At 59.7% G+C, this 19,152-nt stretch overlaps 1 protein-coding gene across 1 annotated transcript in view; it reads right to left on the bottom strand.

The window, feature by feature from the left end:
• Positions 1-19,152, bottom strand: part of LOC111156480 (nuclear receptor corepressor 2) — a 207,664-nt gene that overhangs the window by 83,842 nt on the left and 104,670 nt on the right. The window contains exons 10-14 of the mRNA XM_022517407.1: positions 14,603-14,669; positions 8,298-8,470; positions 7,297-7,390; positions 4,420-4,598; positions 877-931 (exon numbers count right to left, since the gene is read on the bottom strand). Of these exons, the coding sequence (XP_022373115.1) occupies positions 877-931; positions 4,420-4,598; positions 7,297-7,390; positions 8,298-8,470; positions 14,603-14,669 (568 nt within the window). The remainder of the gene's footprint in view (positions 1-876; positions 932-4,419; positions 4,599-7,296; positions 7,391-8,297; positions 8,471-14,602; positions 14,670-19,152) is intronic.

Raw genomic sequence — 19,152 nt, 5'->3', positions numbered from 1 at the left:
TCAATGTTAAAATAACCGCCTGGCTCCCCTCGGACGTCCCTCCCTCAGCTGAAAAGCACGAGGCCTCCAGCAGCTAGGCCTGAGCAAAGCTGGGGGGCGGGCTGATGCTCCCCCCAACAAACCTGATTCAGGGAGTGTGGTAATTCAGGGCAGCGGCCCCAGAAGGAGACCTTTGCTGGAGCCCTTCCTGCTCCGCCCTACAACACCAGGGTTCCCATGGCCGATGCCAGCACACAGGGTCTCAACTGGACCTGGCCCGGCTTCCCCGACTCCAGGCACCGCTCGGCCCGACAAAGGGCTCGAAGGAGGTCTTTGCCGTTCTCTGGGGACACTCTGTGCCTCCCTGCCAGGTAGGGGGTGGTGCGAAAAGGGGCACTGCCTTGGGCTGTCTTTGGGGGCAAGGTAGGGTTCAAGTGGCCGTTCTACAGGAAGGTTTGTCCGAGTGGGATGAGGACTTACTGAGCACACGCCTGGCTGGCATCTGGGGCGTCAGAAGCCAGCCTGATTCCCTGCTTTTCCAGACAGAGTTCCCTTGCTCTCCCTCTCCCTGGCCTAGTGACAGACGGCTGCCCCGTCTGAGCATCGGGATCTGGGGAAGCCGGAGCACACAGCTCTCCTGGGGTTTCCCAGCTCAGGGCTCCACCCCCTTGGCCAGCAGAGGTGGGGCCTGCGGCTGCTTCTCAAAGGAAGAAGCAGGAGGACAGACCGACCGAGGGGGGCAAGGGCTGACAGCCGGAACAAGGGCCAAGCTCTGTGGGCAGGGAGGGAGGGTCCTTCGCCCCAGGGCAAGCGGGCACCCGCCGGAGTGGACCCCAGAGAGGCGCAGGGCGGGCGGGGCGGCTGGGCCGGTGGCCGGGCTTGGGGGCAGCGACTCACCTTCCTCTCCAGGAATGATGCGATCAGGCCGAAGTTCTTGGGGTGCTGCATGAACCTGTGGGAGCAGAAGGGCGGGTGTGAGGCCCGGCCGCGGGGGGCTTCCCAGCTGGGCGGGCGCCGAGCACCCGGGCGCCTGCCATCTCCGTGGGCCCGGCCAGGCGGGCGCCGCCCCACTCGGAGCAATTAAGCCCAGGGGGGTGTGGGAAGGGCGGGCGGGCCGAGGGTAAGGGAGGGCGTTCCTTGGAGTGAGTCACTGGTTTTAGCGCCTTTGAAAATATATTTGTTTGTCCTGCTGGAGGCAGCTTCCAGGAAAAATGAGGACATTACACGCGGCTCTTTGGTGGGGTCCCCCCCTTTTAAAATCTGCCTTTGTTTCTATCTCCGGCCGGGTCTGGGAAGCTGGGCCTCGCCCAGCCCACGCGGGCCCCCACAGCCAGGCCACAGGTCGGGCGGCGAGCTGCAGGCCTCCCTGGGAGAGGTGGGAGCACGGGCTCTGAGTGCCCGCGAGGAGGCGGCAAGAAAGGACCTAGGCCGGAGGGGGTGCGGGGAGCTGGCGCCCCACCAGCTGGCTTCCTCCGAAGCCGGCAGAATTACTGGGAAAGGCTCGGCAAGGCTGAAATGTCAGGGCCACGGGAGCAGGCAGGCAGTGGGGGCGGAGATGTGGGTCACGGCCGCAGAGGCCCCAGGGATGCTGGGTGGAGTCCTTGGCCCGGGCCCAGCCGCGGCCTGACGGTCCCCACGACGCGCCACCGCCCCGCAGCCTCCTCCGGGAAGAGAAGGAGCTGCTAGTGAGGTGGGGGCCCCGTGTCCCCCGAGGGAGCCTGGGCCAGCGCCTGGTGCTCTCCGCCCGGCCCTCCAGATGGGTAGGCAGGAGGCCAATGGGCCCCTCCCCTGCGCCCCAACCAGACACAGGAGAATCCGGAAGGGCCTCTTCTCTCTTCCAGGAGGAAGCCGAGATGCAGAGTGGCAGGGTTCCCCGCCTGGGATCCTGCCTCGGGCAGCTTGGAGCCAGCCTAACGCCCTGCTTTTCCAGACAGAGTTCCCTTCCTCTCCCTCTCCCTGCCCTAGTGACATTTCCTTCCCCCTCTAGATCCCTTCCTTGGGGTTTCCCCAAGGAGAGATGGGATCCCAGGAGACCAAGTTTCCGACCTGGAAACCCTCTAGCTCACCTCTTCCACCGCCCTCCAACCCAGTCCTGTATCCTCTGCCAACACTTACTGAGAATTTCCTACCCACTGGGCACCTCTCAGCAGCTAAACAAGGGAGGCACTGTTGCCGTACCCATTTTACAGATGAAAAAACTGAGCCTCGGAAAGGAGAAGTGGCTACTGGAGGTGACAAAGCCAGTGTGTGGTGGGGCTCTATGCCACTGGCACATGATTTCCAGAGGCCCGAGTGCCATCAATTCTGTGGGAAATGAGGCCTTGGCCAGGAAGGCTCTCCTGGAAAGATTCGGGGCACGAAGCTGAGCCTCAGAAGACATCAGCCCAGCCTGCCCCGCCCCTACCCTTTTGAATTAACAATGAAATCATTAGGTGAGAAGAGCAAACATGAACTCTCCAGAAAGGCAGAAACACAGAATACACACCAGTAACGCCTTTTTTTTTTTTTTTTAAGAAAACATAAATAAATTAAAATATCAAACATACCAGGGGGAAGGCAGATACCTAATGCGACAGTACTTGTTAGCATCTGTGACGGCAATCCTTCACTCAAACTATAGCCTGGCTTACGCGCGGGACTTGACTCATGGCAGAACAACCACACCTGTGATTGTAGGGACCCTGAAATGAGCCCGCAAGGGACCAGGATGCCTGTCTCTGAGGAGTCAGCCCCTAACACCCCTGGGACCCGCTCCCCAAAGTGCTATTCCTGGAAACTGCTCAATCTGTGGTAGGCACTCCAGGCCTCGTCACGCCACCTCTCTACTTGTACAGATGGTTTAGAATTTCCACACTCGAAAGCTTTTGTAGAAACAGAACTCCTGGGGCACCTGGGTAGCTCAGTTGGTTAAGCAACTGCCTTTGGCTCAGGTCACAATCCCGGTGTCCTGGGATCAAGTACGTTGGGGGGGGGGGGGGGGGTCCCCGCTCAGCAGGGAGTCTGCTTCTCCCTCTGCCTCTGCCCCTCTCCCTACTCATGCGCTCTCTCAGTACCTCTCTCTGTCTCTCTCAAGTAAATAAACAAAATCTTAAACACACACACACACGCACCTCTCCTGCCCAGACCCTCATGGATTATTCCCCCTGTACGGCCACATCCTGGTGTCTGTGCAGCAAGGTCAGCCGGTGCTGCTCATGACCCAGAATCACCCCCATCCCGAGGCCCATCAGGCACTCTGAACCCACAGCAGGTTGCTGGAGAATAGGGGTCTCGTCCCCTGGGCCACGAGGCCTTCTCTGGAGGCCGAGGTGGAGGTCCAGCGGCTAAGCAGGCAGAGTCTGTTTCCAGCACATCCTTCTGGCCAAGCACTGAGGCCCCGCTCACAACTCAGCTTCCCCAGACCTCCTGCCTGACGGGGGCCTGCGCCTGGCACGTGCGTGAGTCCCTGGGATACGACTTCTCAGTTCGGTTGAGGGGATGGGGTTTTATCCATCCAACAGCTCCTCAATCATCTCCCCAAAACACTCCGGTCTTTCGGAAGCCCCAAGCCTCATGTCTTAGCACTTGATTCCTGCCTCTGCTCTCCAGACACCCCTGCTCCCTGGCTCCATCTCCCTTCCTGACAAGCCTCTCCCCTGCAGCTGAGCCCTGGCCCTGATGATGGGGGAGTCTGAATCCTGCCTCCACGTCTATAAGCTGTGTGGCCTTCATTAAGTGTCTTCACCTCTCTGAGCTTCTGCTTCCTCGCCTGAGCAATGGGGATGGCCCGGCAATGCTGTTACCAGGGATAAGAAGGACAAACACACGAAACCCCAAAAAACATCTGCAGTGTCTGGGATGGAGAATGTGCTCAAAAAACCGCTACTTTCAGAGTAAAATGAGAACCAAGAGCTGTCCGCCAGCCACATGTCCCTGCCCTCTGGCCCAGCCTCCGAGATCCCCCAGCCCTGTTCTCCCGCTACACACAGCTCCATTTCACATAAGGCTGCCCTCACACTTTGTACTGGGTTGAATAGTGTCCCCCAAAGTTCACGTCCACCCAAACCTCTGAATGCGACCTTATTTGGAAATGAACTCTTTGAGAATGTGATTAGTTAAGAGGCGCTCACAGAGGAGTAGGGTGGGCCCTCTGTCCAGTACGGTTGGGGCCGGGCCTTGATGGAAAAAGAAGCCCCAGAGAGACACGCAGAGGAGACCACGTGAAGACAGGAAGGGAAGGAACAATGCAGCTACAAGCCAAGCAACAACGAAGGCTGTTGGGAGCCCCCAGGGGGTGGGGGAGAGGCGCGAGGCAGACGGTCCCTCAGAGCCTCCAGAAGGAACCAAGCCTGCCCACACCTTGACCTTGGACTTCTGGCCTCCAGAGCAGGAAGGGCTTCCCAGGACAGGAGAGGGCAGAGAGGGCCAGGGTGGCCTGCGCCCCCGCACCCGGGGACTCACTTCTCCCGGAAGGTCTCCTTCTCCTGCTCGCTCCACATGTTCATGACCTGGCGGTCTTTGTACACCTTCATGGGGTCGTCCATGAGCCCATTCATGTTGATGAACTTGATGCGCTGCTGGTCGGCGTCATACAGCATTGGCGGGATCACAGCCAGCTGGCGCATCTGCTTTTCCAGGTTCTGTGGGGAGGGCGGAAGGCGGACGGCCCGAGTCAGAGGGTTCGCTGGGGCAGCCTGGGAACGGGGCAGGGGTGGGGAGGGCTCCCACAAGCGCTGGGAGCCCGGGCAAGGGCGTGGGTGCTCCGAGCAAGAGTGGGAAGATACCGAGCCAGAGGGAAAGCGGAGGACGGGTTGGAAATACTAAGAGCCCAATGCCGGGGGAGGGAGAATTTAAAGGCAGCCCCAGACAGGTTTATGGAGGATGGGGCTGTAAATTAAATGCGGAGAGCGGCAGTGGCCTTATCTGCAGGGAGAAGGGGCAATGCATCTTCCCTTTGGAAATGGAAGTGCCGTAAAACATGACAGGAAAGATGTTCAGCCAGCTGGGCCAAACCAGCTCGGGAGACGGACCTGGCCATCCAGGCTCGGAGGGCACGCGGGGCAGGGAGAGGGGCCGGTGAGACCGCGGACCCATTTCCTCCGCGCCGCCCTCCCCGGCCCTGGCATCCGCTCCTTCCAGCGTGCCCACTGGGGACCCAGCTGCCTGGCCCCGTGCACTGCAGGAGTCCGCCGCACTCGCTCCTAATGCATCGGGACGGCTATTAAGAGGCTCTGAGCCACTGCTCATCTGGGCTCATTTCCCCAAATCTCTGCAGCCAGCCCATTACTGGCGATTAATTACCCATCTAAGGAGGCAGGCGAGGGCCCAGCACGGCCAAGGTCAGCTAGTTCAAAGGAGCCGCCACCCAGCCTCCCACAGCCAACCCCTCCTTCAGCGTTGGGGCTTCCCAGCAGGAGCACACAGCCCTGAGCCCCAGCTCCCAGAAGGATCTCCTCCCCACCCCTCTCCCCCACCCACCCCCCACTGCCAGCCGCCGGAGGCCTGACCCTCCCAGCACTTGGCACAGCCTCCAGCACCAAGACCTCTCCCATTGTCCTCGGCTGCCCCCCATGTGCACGGATGGCAGACCACGGGCCTGGTAACAGGCAGAGCTCTCCCCTGGCAGGACCCGCCACTCTGCCCTCTTGAGGTCTGTCTTCCTGGGCACACACCGTGCCTGCTAAAAGCTCCCTGCAGGGTCAGGGCTGTACTTCTCCTCCCACCCAGCCCCCTCCTTCTACCTTCCAGGGGAACCTCTAGTCAGGGGAGGTCTTTGTTCTACATAAATACCCTTTTCCCACCACCTCACCCAACTACCACCCCTCAACAGTCCCAGGAGGCCGGTGGCCACCTGCTCGTGTCACCGGGACCTGGGGAAGTGCACCTCTGGCATGATGGCTGGGGCCTGGGGAACCTGAGTCAGCGGAGATGCCACTCGCCCTTGGCCATCAGGCAGGAAACACTTGGGCAAGGGCCACCCGCCCCTCTCTGGCTTCCAAGGCAAACTGAACCAGTGCCCACACCCCTGCGGGACGGGCACGCAGCCACAGCACCCACGGGATAGGAGCCGGAGCAAACCGGCAGGTATGACCACGGGCAAGGGCTGAGTTCTGCTTTCTGGGGACTGGATGGTGCTCAGAGTAGGGACGTACCATGTGAAGTTTTAAAAAGAAGATCTCTTTTCATGGCCAGACAGTCTGAACCATCTGCATCAAAATCATGTGGGTAACTTGGTAAAAATGCAGAGTGCTGGGCTCCATCCTGGACCAGCTAACTCGGAACGTCTAGGGGCAGGGCCTGGAATGATGAGGAGGGCGCCCTGCCCCGGACTCGGAGGTCTGTCCAGTGGGAGAATCAGCAGCTGAAGTCTGGCTCCAGTAATGCAGGGGTCCCCTGCCTGCCCCTCCCCATGTGGCAGCCACGAACCAGCCAAACACGTGGCACACTGTGTCTAGTGTGACCTAGGAGCTGGCGTCTTGGTTTTCTCTCCTTTGAGTTAATTTCAGTTTAAAGAGCCACGAGCTGCCAGTAGCCACTGTACCACTGGATCCAAGTCCCTCATGCACTCTCATGCACGACTGCACTCCCCTCCCCTGATGAGACTCCCTCATGTCTACTGTGGCACTGGGAACAAGCAGGTCAAGCAGGTCAAACGCTTAACCTTCGAGACCCAGGATGGACCAGGCTGGCACGCAGAGTTCTCTGGGCAAATGCCTCCTCTGCTTCCCGATTGTCTCTGGGCCCCCAGACCACCACCAGGGTCATCCCGGCTGCGTTCTGGCCATCCAGGCGTCCCAGAGGGGCCCGAGGGAACAAAGAGAGTGCATTCGCGCCAAGGGCCACGGGTCCTGCCAGAAGGCCGCCAGCCTGGTGGACAATCGGTGTGCGGGGAACTGTCCATCTGCTCCCAGTCTGGGCACTGAGGAGCTGACCTAGAAAGTAGGTCTCAGGCACCCCTGCCTCTGGTCTCTGGCTGGGCTCAGCCAATGGGAGGCACTGGGAGACGACGGGAGGGGCCGAGAGCAGCCAGTACACTCCCCGTTTCCTCCCCACTGGGGCACCAGGCTGCAGCGGAGCCTGTGATCACCCCCGGGGCCGTGTCCTGCCAGATGGCCACTACCAGGCAACACCCCTTTCTCTGCTGGTCCTTTAGGCTTAGAGACAGGAGACAGCCACTGCCCCTGGGCCTCAATAGCCTGTGCTGGTTCTGCCCACACTTCAGGAATGAGCCCCTTGATTTCAACCATCGGGGTAAATTCTGCTTCCTGCCAGGACGTTCCCATGGGTGGTGGACAGAGGGGAGTGAAGCCGAGGCCAGAGTCAAGGCCGTGCTCTTACCTCCTGCTCCGAGAGGCCATCGATGATCTCAGACACCTCGTGCTCGCTGCGGGCGGCCGACATGGAGAGCCCGCTGCCCCGCTGGCCCACCCTGCTGGAGACCAAAGGGACACACTCAGGACCGGCCCCTCGGCAGCTGGGACTCCAGCAGGCACCACAGCACAGACCAAACCCACAACTTCCCCATAAGCAGAGTGTAGGCGGCAAGGAGGAAGGTGTAAAGGGGCCAGGCCTCTCATACCACAGGGACCGCTCCAGGCTGTGGGGTCCAGGGGACGGCACGGAGCCCCTGCCCTGACCCAGAAATGCCGCAGGGGCTCCATCCCATCTTCTCTCCTAAGATGCCCCCCAAAGCCCAGCCCCACACATGCCTGTTGAAATCCCAGCCCCACCTCTTCAGGACCTGGGCCTCAGTTTCCTCCCTGTAACAGGGAGACAGTATGGACAGTATGGACAGTGAGATGCGGACTGTGAGCGTCCAGGAAAGAATGGAAGTGCCATCATCGCTGCTCGTCGCCCTTCGCCCTATCCACATAGCAACAAAACCGCAGCTACGCATCCCCGGGCGCCTACTATGTACCGGGCACACCTACACCGGGTCTCACACAGTCCTCGAGACCGCCACGGGAGACCAGCGTCCCGATCTGGCTTCCAAGCCAGCAGGAGGCCCTCCCGTCTCGGACCCACACCCAGGATCTCCGGCTGCCTTCAGGGACCACACAGACCATGTAAACGAACGAAGCTCCCACGGCTGGTGGGAAAGAGAGCTCGCTCCACCAAAACAGATCTGAGTTTCAAAGAAGCATGAAGGCCACGCAGGCTCTGAGCAAGTCATGCACGGACCTCACGCGGCCCCGGGTCGCCGGTGGGAGACCCTGCTGCACTCTCCGTGTCACAGCAGCTGTGGCTCCTCTGCTGTCTCGGGTCCTCGGGGCGACATGGAGGAACGGCAGTGGTGGGCGGGGTGGGAGGGAGGCAGTCAGGCCCCGGCCCCAGCTCACCTCTGCATGCGCTCCTGTAGCTCACGCTGCTTGCGGATCTCAGGGAACTGCTTCTCGTAGTACTCGCGCACCTTGCTCTCCTTGGCCCGTCGCCGGGGGTTGCTCTCGATGCGCTCCACCTTCCTCTCCCAGGCCTCCATGAGCTGGTCATAGCGCTGGCAGAACTTCTGTTCCTGGGGGAGCACGGCACAGGGAGCACCGATCAGCGGGTCATCCCCCATCTGGACGCCGGGCCCCACGCCCCCAAGCCACGCTCCCAGCCCACTCTGGACAGACGCACACATGGTCACACAGGCAGGTACCGATGCAGACACACACGGTGACACACACGGTGACACAGAGACCTGGGCGGACCTGGGTCCCAAGAAAACCCGCAGGCTTCGGGCCTGGCTGCCTCCTTCCCTGGGAGATGGGCCACGTGCCAGGCCTCGTTCTAGAAATGTCTCATCCAGTGCAAGAGCCACCAGCCACATGACCAAGTCCAAATCCCATTAACATCCAGCAACATTTAAAATCCAGACCCTGGAACCCCCAGACACATTTTCTTGGACACCACAGCTATGTGCGGGAAGGGCGACCATCCGGAGTGGACAGCACACACACAGAGCATTTCCTCCATGGAAGGAAGTTATGTTAGACAGCGAGGCTCTGGGGTGTCTGTCAGCTTGGCGACAGCCCCCAGGAAAGCATTCCCTTCCTGAAAACTTCCTCATTCCCTGGCCTCAGGCTCCGCCATGCTCCCAGACGCAGGGACTACAGATGAAGTCCCGAGGAGCCTCTGCCACCTCTCCTGGACAAGGAAGTCCCCCCTCCACGTCTAACCACAGTGCCACCTGCTGTTTTCCCCCCACCCAGCCAGGAACGTAGCTGCCTGGCTTCCACATCTCCAAGGTGACCTGGACCTCGAGCAGGTGGGGAGCAAAAAGCCGCTCATAAGACCCCAATCTCCCGTCTCTTAACAGCTGTGCTGGACAGATGGCACGGTCTGGGAGTCTCGCTTGAACGCCCTCCCGATGCTTCAGCACAATCAGAAAACCCCTCTCTCGTCCTCGTGATCAGACACTCCTCCGCATCCTGCATTTTAGCCTGACTAAGGCAACCTATGACCTTGGACTTCAGCAAACCCAGCAGGGCAGCTGTCCCTAAGGGAAGGTCAGCCCAGCTTTGACAGGGAGCAGAACTTGACCCCCAGCTCCCCGGGGCTCCACATGTATGTGGGCTGCTCTAAGAACTTGCTAGAGATCGGGACATGGATCCAGCAGCAGACAAGAGCCACGCTGTTCACAGCTCTGTGGCGTAGACAGCCCCCCACTGGGCACAGGGACAGGGGCAAGGGACATCCAACCTGTCACCATCACAGCATGGGACCCATTCTACCCCCCACACCCCCTGCCGGAGAGGTTGCAGTCTGATGGACAAGAGCAAGAAAATGTGTCAGATGCGAGGATGGGGAGAAAAGTTCACAAAACCAGCAAAGAAAAATAAGTTACTGGAGAAGACACAGGACCCGTGTCTACAGCACTGAGCGCCTGGGGACATCTCGTTGGAGGACAAATCCTTCCCCAGGGAGCAGGACCACTCAGCAGGACTTCCCTGGAGCGGACCCACTGACCAGGGGAGGAAGCAAATCCCCCCCAATGCTGACCCTCGAGACACGAGGGCAGAGCTAAGCCCATGTGTGGGTGCTGGGAGCAAGCGTCTGCAGAGGGCAAGGAGCAGGGCCTCCGTGCCCTGGCCACCACGGTCCATCTTCGGAGCAGATGGCGTCCCCACCTCTTGGTGCCCGCAGCCAGGGATCACCCTCACCAGCCCCGCCCCCACCCTGACACTGGCTGAACGTTCCTGAGCCCCACGCCGGGCACAGAGCAGAGTGCTTCCTGCGGGCAGACCCACCCAAACCCTGCCTGGGCCACGACTACCACCCCTGTCATCCAGGTGGGACTCAGAGCCCGGCAGGTCAGCCCCTTGCCGGGCATCACTTGGTGCGGAGCGGGGGCCAGGATCCCGGCAGCCGTGGCCGACAGGGACTGACGACGTCTGATGCACCTGCTCGCCCCTTGCTGCTGGCACTTTTGGTGTCATACCCAAGAGTCCACGGCCGAACCCAAGGTCACGAAGTGTCACCGCTGTGTTTCTCCCGAGCGATGTTACGGTTTCAGTTCTTGCATTCAGGCCTCTGACTGACTCTGAGTTGGTGTCTGCTTCAGCTCCGGGAGGTGGCGGTCCCGGCACACTGTGGGCATGTGGGGACCTGCCGTCCCAGCACCGTTTGCTCAGGAGACCAGGCTTTCTCTCCGAGTGGATTCGGATCCGGCCTCTTGTGAAAGACCCCGGCCACAGGTGTGAGGGCTTATTCTGAGCTCCTCCCGTCTGTCCCACAGGGCTCGGGTTGGTCCTTATGCCACCACCACGCTGCTCTCGTTGCTGTGACTTTGTGAGCCATTCTGAGTCCGACACACACGGCTGTTCTCTTTCCATCCCACAGTGACCGCAGGCCCTCTGCATGCCTGGTGTCACCCCGAGCACGCCGTGTGCGGCCTCTCACTCAGCAACCCCATGAGGTGGGTGGAAATCCCTCACCGAACAGAGGAGGGACCCGAGGGCTGAAGCCGAATGACCTGCCCCAGACGCCCAGCAGCACCAAGATTTGAAACCCTCCTGCCCTGCTGAGCACGGCGGGGGAGGCGAGGGGAGAAGGGGCTCCCTCAACACTGGGGAAGGTGGTCTCAGACCAAGGGATGGGGAGAGGAGGCTGGTATCAGAGAAGGGCAGCGGGAGCCAGCTGGCCAGGGGGGCCGGCCTCTGCGGTCACCTCCCGACCCGCAGGGCAGGCACGACCGCCCGCAGCCACCCTGCAGGGCTCCGCCGTAGGGGCTCGCAGAACCTGCAGAAAGCTCTCCGCACAGGCTCTCCTGAGCCCCAGGGCTCCCGGCCTCCTCTGCAGCGTGTTCATGAGGGAGGACGGTGACAGGCAGCAACTCTGCCCGCCCCCACTTAGCCGGCGCTCAGGCTGCAGAAGCAAGTCAGGGACGCTGGGGCCGGTCTGGGAAAGCCCCGGCGCGAAGGCAGGGAAACTCGGGGGTGCGGGGGATGGCAGAGGGTGAGCAAATCTTCCGCTGGCTCGGAAAGCGCGTAAATGACAGGGCGGGTGGGGACAAGCCCGGGAACGCGGAAGACAGACTGTGCTGAAAACAAGCCAGTGCCCACGGCGGACCCCCAATCTGTAGATTATTTGACCTTATTTGACCAAGCGCCCGAGATGAGGTTGTCCTGGATTAGGGGGAGCTCTGAGCCATGCAGTCACGTGCCACGTGAGAGCAGAGATGGGGAGACGGCCCTGTGCCTACAGAGGCTGACACCAGAGTGACGCGGCCACGGCACAGGGATGCCGGGGCCCCAGGGACTGGGAGAGGCAGCCGAGATCCACCCTACGGCCTCTGGCGGGAGCACCCTTGCCCACACCTTGACTTTGGACTTCCGGCCTCAGGAGCCATCAGAGAACTCATTCCTGTTGTCTTCAGTGGCTTGGCTTGTGGTCATGTAGAGCAGCCTCAGGAAACACGGACCCCATCCTCCGTGCGGGGCACTCCCCCCGGCTGACCCTCCCTGCAAGTCCCCCACGGCTGTCACACGCACCCCCTTCACCACGCATTGCTCTCAACCCTCCCGCAGCAAGTACGTGTCTCAAATGCCCTGCCCCCAGCCCCATTTCCATGAGGAGGAGAAGTAAGGCCGGGGGCGAGAGAGCACTCCCCAGATCACACTCCTCAGGCTGTGGACCTGAGCCCCTGTACCCACAGCATGGCCTCACCCCCACCCTCACCCCCAAGTCTGGCTTCCCAGGGGAGCTGGGCTCAGCTTCCCAGGGAAGGGCAGGGTAACCCAGGAGGTTCATGTTCGTGTCCCTTTGGGGGCAAAGCCTTGGCTCTCTTGGCAAGGCAGGAGTGCGGGCACTGTGGACAGCTGACCTGTGGTCCCCGGAACATCCAAGGAGTGGGGATCCCCAGTTTGAGTGGGGGCTGGCACACGGTAGGGGGAGGCCATACAGATCTGAGGTCGGGGGGGGCATTTGGACCAAGACCCTCCCCATCCTTACTGAAAATAATGCATCAGGGGCTCTGGGCTCATTACAGAAGAACAAGAACGAGGTCATTCCAAATGCCCTCCCACTACAGCTTCACGAAGGACCTCTCTTAAGATGGGCTCAGCCTGGCCTCAGAGCTACCCCAAATTTCTTTTTAGTCTGCGATTCCTCTATCTTTAAATAAGCCCACATTCCCTCCACCCTCTCAAGGGACCCCCAAGTGACTACACGGATCCTTCTAAAGTGTACATTAGAGTTTCTTCCTCCTGCCCAAAATGAACCTCATTCCCAGACAGGGCCACGGGGGACATGAACGTGGCCGAGGCTGGAAGATCGCAGGGAACAGCTGCTCGCTCCTCCGTGTGGCGATGACAGCACTTCCTGTCCTCTCAGGAGATGGGTGCAGGGCCATTAGGGAGAAGGGTCCGAGTGCCTGCACCTACTTCCTACCAGTTCGACGACAGCAATGTTCATACTTGCACGGGAACACATGCACACACACGCACACACCCTCAGCAAAGAAGTGTCAGCCATGACCGATTCTACACAGTGGGAATATAGGTGTTTACTATATTCTCTTAAATTTCCTGTTGGACTGAATATTCTCATAATAAGGACCTCACATTGTTTACTGAGAACACACTTAAAAGAATAAATTAAGAGTCCCACAGCATTTGAAATAAAAGCTGAATGCTCCATCCCGGTTGGAGGCAAGTGTGTCTAAGTGATCGTGACCTGGCTCCCATCCCATTCACGTCAACTGTGACCCCCAACTCAGGCACGGCACTCCAGACTTGCCTACTGCAGTCTATGCTGTCCTACCCAAGCTAGTTCCAACCACAGGGCCTTTGTACTTGCTATGCCCTCTGCCTAATACTCCAGATTTCCACACAGCTGGTCCTTCCTTGTCATTCCCACTTCTGTACTGAGTTCACCGCCCAGGACATGCAGGGTGTCCCTCCACACAGCACTTCTCACTGTGTCTCCTCTGCTCAGCCACTGTACCAGGCTCACAGCAGATCCTGGCTCTATATTGAGCTCAATGAATAAGATGTGATGCCCGCTTTCAAGAGCCCCATCCATTCCACCTCTGGTCACTATCCAGTGAATCCAGGAGTCTGAGGAAGTTGAGAAAGGAAAGGCAAGAAGCCCACCACTTCTCACCCCATGGATCTCTGGGGTCCAAGTGCCACCCGCCAGCTTCCCAGCCACCCAGTGTCTGTGCCAGAAGTGTCTCCTCTCTTCCGGGACCCAAGTGAGGTCTGGGGCCTGAGCAGGGTGGGTTCAGAGGGACCAGGCCTTCAAATGGTCCAATCAGAGCTTTGGGGAGGTGGTCCAAGGACGGACAGCCCTCCCTCTGGCTCTACAAGACTCAGGTCTGCCGCAGGAGTTCAGGTCCCACAGAGAAACCGGTCTGTCAATGTGCTGACATACAGAGTTCAAAAAAAACTGCCTAGAAAGGAAGGTAAAATAGGATCAAACCACTCCTGAACTCCACCTGAAGGACCTTTCCAGCCACAAATTCATGTACTGCTTCAGCTCATCTGAGCCGGCCCTTCCCTCACGGCAGAGTCTAATGAGTGACTTCCCCTCCCTCGCTGGGTCCTCCCCCGCCCCCCAGTGAATCAGCCACCCTGACCCCCAGCTGCACGTGTTCCCTCACACATTCTCTCTCCACCTTGGGCCCGTTTCCCAGATGAGAGCCCAGAGCACATGGCCTGACGCAGGAGTCGCACCCCTGACTCATGACGCAGCCACTGCTGCTGGAGCCAGCGAGGGGCCTCCCTGGATGTGGGGAAACCTCATCTCTTGAGGGAGCTCCCCACAGCCGCCGCCAGCACATGGCCCACCCCAGCCTCGCCTCTTCCAACAAACCTCTCTCTTCTGGCCTGGAAAGCCCACGGGTCCTCTGACAAGCAACCAGCCTCCCAGGCCAACATACCGCTCTCCCTCCCTTTCCAGGCTGGAAAAGGAGCGGCAGAATTCCAGGCCCCGGGCATCCTGGGGCAGCTGAGCCCCGAGCCCTGGCCTCACTGTAGCAGCTGCTACCCCTTCCCGTTTGCCCTGCTGACCCTGGCCTTTCTCCGCGGCCTGGATGCGCAGCAGAGACAGCTGCAGGCCAGGAGGTCCCGTGGGCACGGCCCGAAGTGGCCCGGACGGCCTGGACTGCCCAGGAAGCCTGGCCCAGGGGAGCGGCCGGGGGGCTCCAGTGACGGCTTACCCATTGTTTCCGAGCGTGGTTCCTCCTCTTGAAGTATAAGATTAGCTTCTTCCGCATCGCCTGGTTTCTAAGTAGAAGGAAAAGAGCACACGGGGCAGGTCAGTAACACAGGGTTTCAGAGAGCCTGTCCTTCACTGAGCTGTTTCCTGACAGCAAGACCTAAGCTGACCCCTGCGTTGGCTGTCAGGGAGCTAAGAGATGCCCGTAGCTCCCCAGAGGGAACCATGAACGGCCAATGTGTGTCCCTGTTCTCCCCCAATGAGGGGCCCCCACCCACTTTCAGACTGAGTGAGCACAGTGTGCAGAAGGGGGGCTCCCAGGGTGGGAAAGTGTCAGTGCTTCCCGCCCTCCCCAAGCTGCCGTCCACACAGGCCCCGGAGCCCTTCTGGAAAACCAGCTGCAGAGAAACATCCACAGGCTAAGACCAGGAACGTGGCCCAGACAAACCAAGACCCTAAGCACGGTGGCCACCCCACCCAGAGACAGGTGTCTGCCGGCCGGCTCCAACCAAGCTGCACACAGTGGCCTCTGGGCTCCTCAGACCTGTGCCAGGCAGAGGTCCCTTAAGTAGGGCAGCATGGGTGGGTAGCGGCTAGTGAGGCAGGACCCCTCAGGTCTCCTTTCCCTCAGCCCCTCCCCACGGCCTCCACACACTAGTGAGTGCTACAGTCGATACCTGGGTGGGCCTGGGGGCGTCAGGCAGACCTCAGAAGCCTGGGGAGACCCAGGAGTTACTCACCCCGACCCAGGTGTGCAGTGGCACCCAGCATCTCTGGGGAGGGGTACTCCGACTTCCTCATGGTCTCAGTGGTGTCCAAACCCCACAAGAAGCTAAAAAACCATACCCCAACCAGCCTCTCGGAGTTTCCAAGGGCCACCTAAGACCCTAACCTCGGGAGGTGGTGGGAGTCCAGGCCCTGATGGACAGGCAAAATTCCCCCTGCACACGCCTCATGGGGGCTAAAGGAGTTGGAAACAACCCGACACAGGCACCCCATGGACGGTCACTCTCTTCAGGCTCCTGGCCCCCGCAGACAGACACCACCACCTTGGAAGGCTCCACTGCCAGGCCCAGCTGTCCTTAGGTCTGCCACCACACCGCTATCCCCGGTGAACAAGTGTCTCCTGACCCCCAGTGACCTCCAGCAGGAGGTTGGCATACTCACTACACGGTCTCAAGTCCAAGGACACTAACAGGCCAGCACAGTCCCTCTTAATTAGGAGGGAAAGGCCATAGCAAAAGTGTGGGCAGCATCCCCTCTCTGGAGCCCCCCACGGATCCCAGCAGGGTTCAAGCCTTGTCCACTCTCTGACTCCTGACAAGGATACACCATGCCATTTCCAGGATCGGCAGGGAGGGGATCCCTGCCTCCCAGGGTCATCCTGGCCTCAAGTTAGCCGGGGCCTCCCCACCGACATCAGCCTCCCCTGCCCTGCTCCCAACAGGGTGTGCACGGGGGTCCTCAGTCACACAGGCTGAGAAGAGAACACGTCATTCCATGACGAGGTATTTCAGCAACTTCAGAGAGCCTCCTGGCCTCAACACCCCCACTGAAAAGGGGGCACAGTGACATCATGTGCTCGTGTCCTCGGTTATTTAGCTGCTGATTACTGAGCACCTAATTGCAGGCACTCTTCTAGGCTCTGGGGACACAGCCTTGAGCAGAGTTCCCGGCCCTTGCAGAGGTGATGCGTGGAGGGGTCCCACAGACAATCAGCAAGGTCATCCAGATAATCCCGGATTCAGAGACTAGTGGGCTAGTGCCTGGACGGGAGGGCGTGGGTGTAGCTATTTTAGATGCAGTGGTGCAGAAAGTCTCAGAGAGGGCCCCGCACACGATCCGGATCAGCAGAAGGACCCAGCGGTGGAGAGAAGCACAGGGAAGGGCGCTCCAGGCAGAGGACTGCAAGTTCAAAGGCCCGGGGGTCAGAACACTCCGAGTCCTTGAAGGACACACAGAAGGCCCGTGTGGCTGGAGAGCAGCGGGCAAGAGCAGGGGGGCAGGAGGGAGGAGAGGCGCGAGGCTGGCAGGGCTGGCTGCACGGGGCCTTGGTCTGGGCAGAGCGAGGGGTCTGGGCTTTTAAACGGACGGATGGAGCTGAGAAGGCGGAGAAGCAAGGACAGCCCAAGGCAGTGAGCCCGGGAGCTCCGAGGTCTCGGTTCTTCACATGCTTCTCCAACAAGAAAGCCATTTCTCTCTGGAGGGGTGGCGGATCCCAGAGCTGGGGCGGGAATACACAAGGAGAGCCCAGAGCATCTTTAAGAAAAGAGGGGCCTGGGGCGCCTGAGTGGCTCAGTGGGTTAAGCCGCTGCCTTCGGCTCAGGTCATGATCTCAGGGTCCTGGGATCGAGCCCCGCATCGGGCTCTCTGCTCAGCAGGGAGCCTGCTTCCTCCTCTCTCTCTGCCTGCCTCTCTGCCTGCTTGTGATCTCTCTCTGTCAAATAAATAAATAAAATCTTTAAAAAAAAAAAAAAGAAAAAAAGAAAAGAGGGGCTAAAAAGAAGAAAAAAAAAAATTAAAAGATCAGAGGGATGCAAGACCTAGCCTGAGCGGGGGACTGCCAAAGCCAGGAGGACCTGAGCACCAAAAGAAGGCCGGTGGGCGCTGGACTGTGAGCCAAAGACCGGAATAAACATCCACGAGTCTGCGCGGATGGAAATAAATGACTGAGTTGAAAAACAAGGAAGAAAGAGCAAACGTGCCTTACAGAATTCCAATTAATACGCGTACCATGAAGGTGGGGGACGGAAACCCCCCACAGGAACACCCCAGCCCGAGCTGCTGCAGGGAGACCCACGTGGGAACCGCACAAGACTAGGCCACACGTGGAGGAAAAACAGGACATGTGCATCGCGTCGAAGTCTCTTTTCCCAAATGGTCACTAGGCATTTGTGACTCGTGGCCACAAATTCCGTGATGTTGCCCCTGCAGGGGACGCAGGCTGGATCCATGACGTGCTCCCAAAGCCCGGAGCACAGCAGAGCAAGACAGCCAGCCTCGCGCCCAACGGGCGCCGGAGGGGAGGGCAGCTCCTCTCCTCTGTGGAGCTCTTCCCCCACATCCACGCCCGGCCCCTTCGTGAGAAAGCACCAGGCAAACCCAAACCGAGGGACATTCTACCAAACCCCTGACCGCAACTCTTCATAAGGGGGTCAGGAACATCGAGGGAAAACGGGGACAAAGTGCAAATCGGAAATCGGCCATCAGAGCCCGGACCAGAAAACAGATCTAAGTGGAAAAACTAGAAAAATCCACAGAAAGCCTCTGGGTTGGCGCAGAGCACTGTCCCACGGTCACTCAGTTCTGAGGAGAGCAGCCTCACTTCCGTAAAATGTTCCTGTTAGGGGACCCTGGGTAGAGGATATACAGGAAATTCTCTGTATTATCTTGGCCATTCTTCTGTAAATCCGGCTTAAAAAAAAAAAAAGATTTTATTTATTTATTTGGACAGAAGGGGAGAGCGCCTGAGCAGAGGGAGGGATAGAGGGAGAGAGAGAATCTCAAGCAGACTCCGCACTGGGCAGGGAGCCCGACATGGGGTTCGATCTCATGACCCTGAGATCATGACCTGAGCAGAAATCAAGAGTCGGACGCTTAACCGACTGAGCCCCCCAGGTGCCCCTAAATCTAGCTATTTTTAAATAAATTTTAAAAACCGGGTCAGGATCTGTGTTGAAATGCCATAGTGAGACCAAATACAGTGACTTTAGAATGTGTGGGGGCTCCATGACGCTGGGAGTCCCAAACCTCCCCCATTCCTCAGAAAACAAGCCGATTTGAAACCGGGTCTTCACAGAGGTCATCGAGCTAGCACGCAGTCATGAGGAGGGCGTCCTTATACAAAGGTGAAGCGTGGACGTGGAGGGGGACACACAGGCAGGATGACACGAGGAGACCGAGGAGACCGCAGAGTGTCTACACGCCAAGGGACGCCCGGGAAGCCAGCCAAAAGCAGAAGCTGGGAAAGGCTCGGAAGCCTCCTTCCCTGGAGAGACCAGGGCCCCGGCTCCCCTTCAGGCCCGACTGCTGGCCTCCAGGGCTGGGACAGGCTAAGCCGCTGCGGTCTCCAGCCGCCCGCTTTGGGGTAAGCTGACCAGGCGGACCCTGGGAAAGCCATGGCGAGGACACAGTCTCACGGGGTCCCCGTGATTCCTGCAGTCCCCGCCGGGCAGTAGTTCTCCCCGGCAGATCCGACTTTCCTTCCAAAGCAAGCACTGTGTCTGGTGCCCAGAGGCAGCCACGGACTGCCAAAGAGGACAAATGTCGAGTCGGCGGGTTGCAAACGGGCACAGTCCGCCCGGCGGAGCCCGCCCGTGATCGCGCTGTGTTTGGACGGCCGTGCTTTCTAAAAAGTCTGAAGTCAGGCAGTCTGGCACAGCCCCTCACGGCCACAGGCTGGGGACTGAGGCCGGACCACCGCTTTACAAGGACGATGAGCTCACCATTCGCCACAGTCCCCTCCCACTCCCTACTACCTCCCGCCAGCCCTTCCCCACCCTACCTTTCCCTCTCGGCCCCGCGGGCATGCGTCTGGTCACAATCCCCTAG

This window comes from Enhydra lutris, unplaced genomic scaffold (genome assembly GCF_002288905.1).
Source record: "Enhydra lutris kenyoni isolate GAN:26980312 unplaced genomic scaffold, ASM228890v2 scaffoldscaffold46, whole genome shotgun sequence".
NCBI lineage: Eukaryota > Metazoa > Chordata > Mammalia > Carnivora > Mustelidae > Enhydra > Enhydra lutris.
Note: the sequence above shows the minus strand (reverse complement) of the source record. Positions and strands in the feature narration are given on the sequence as shown.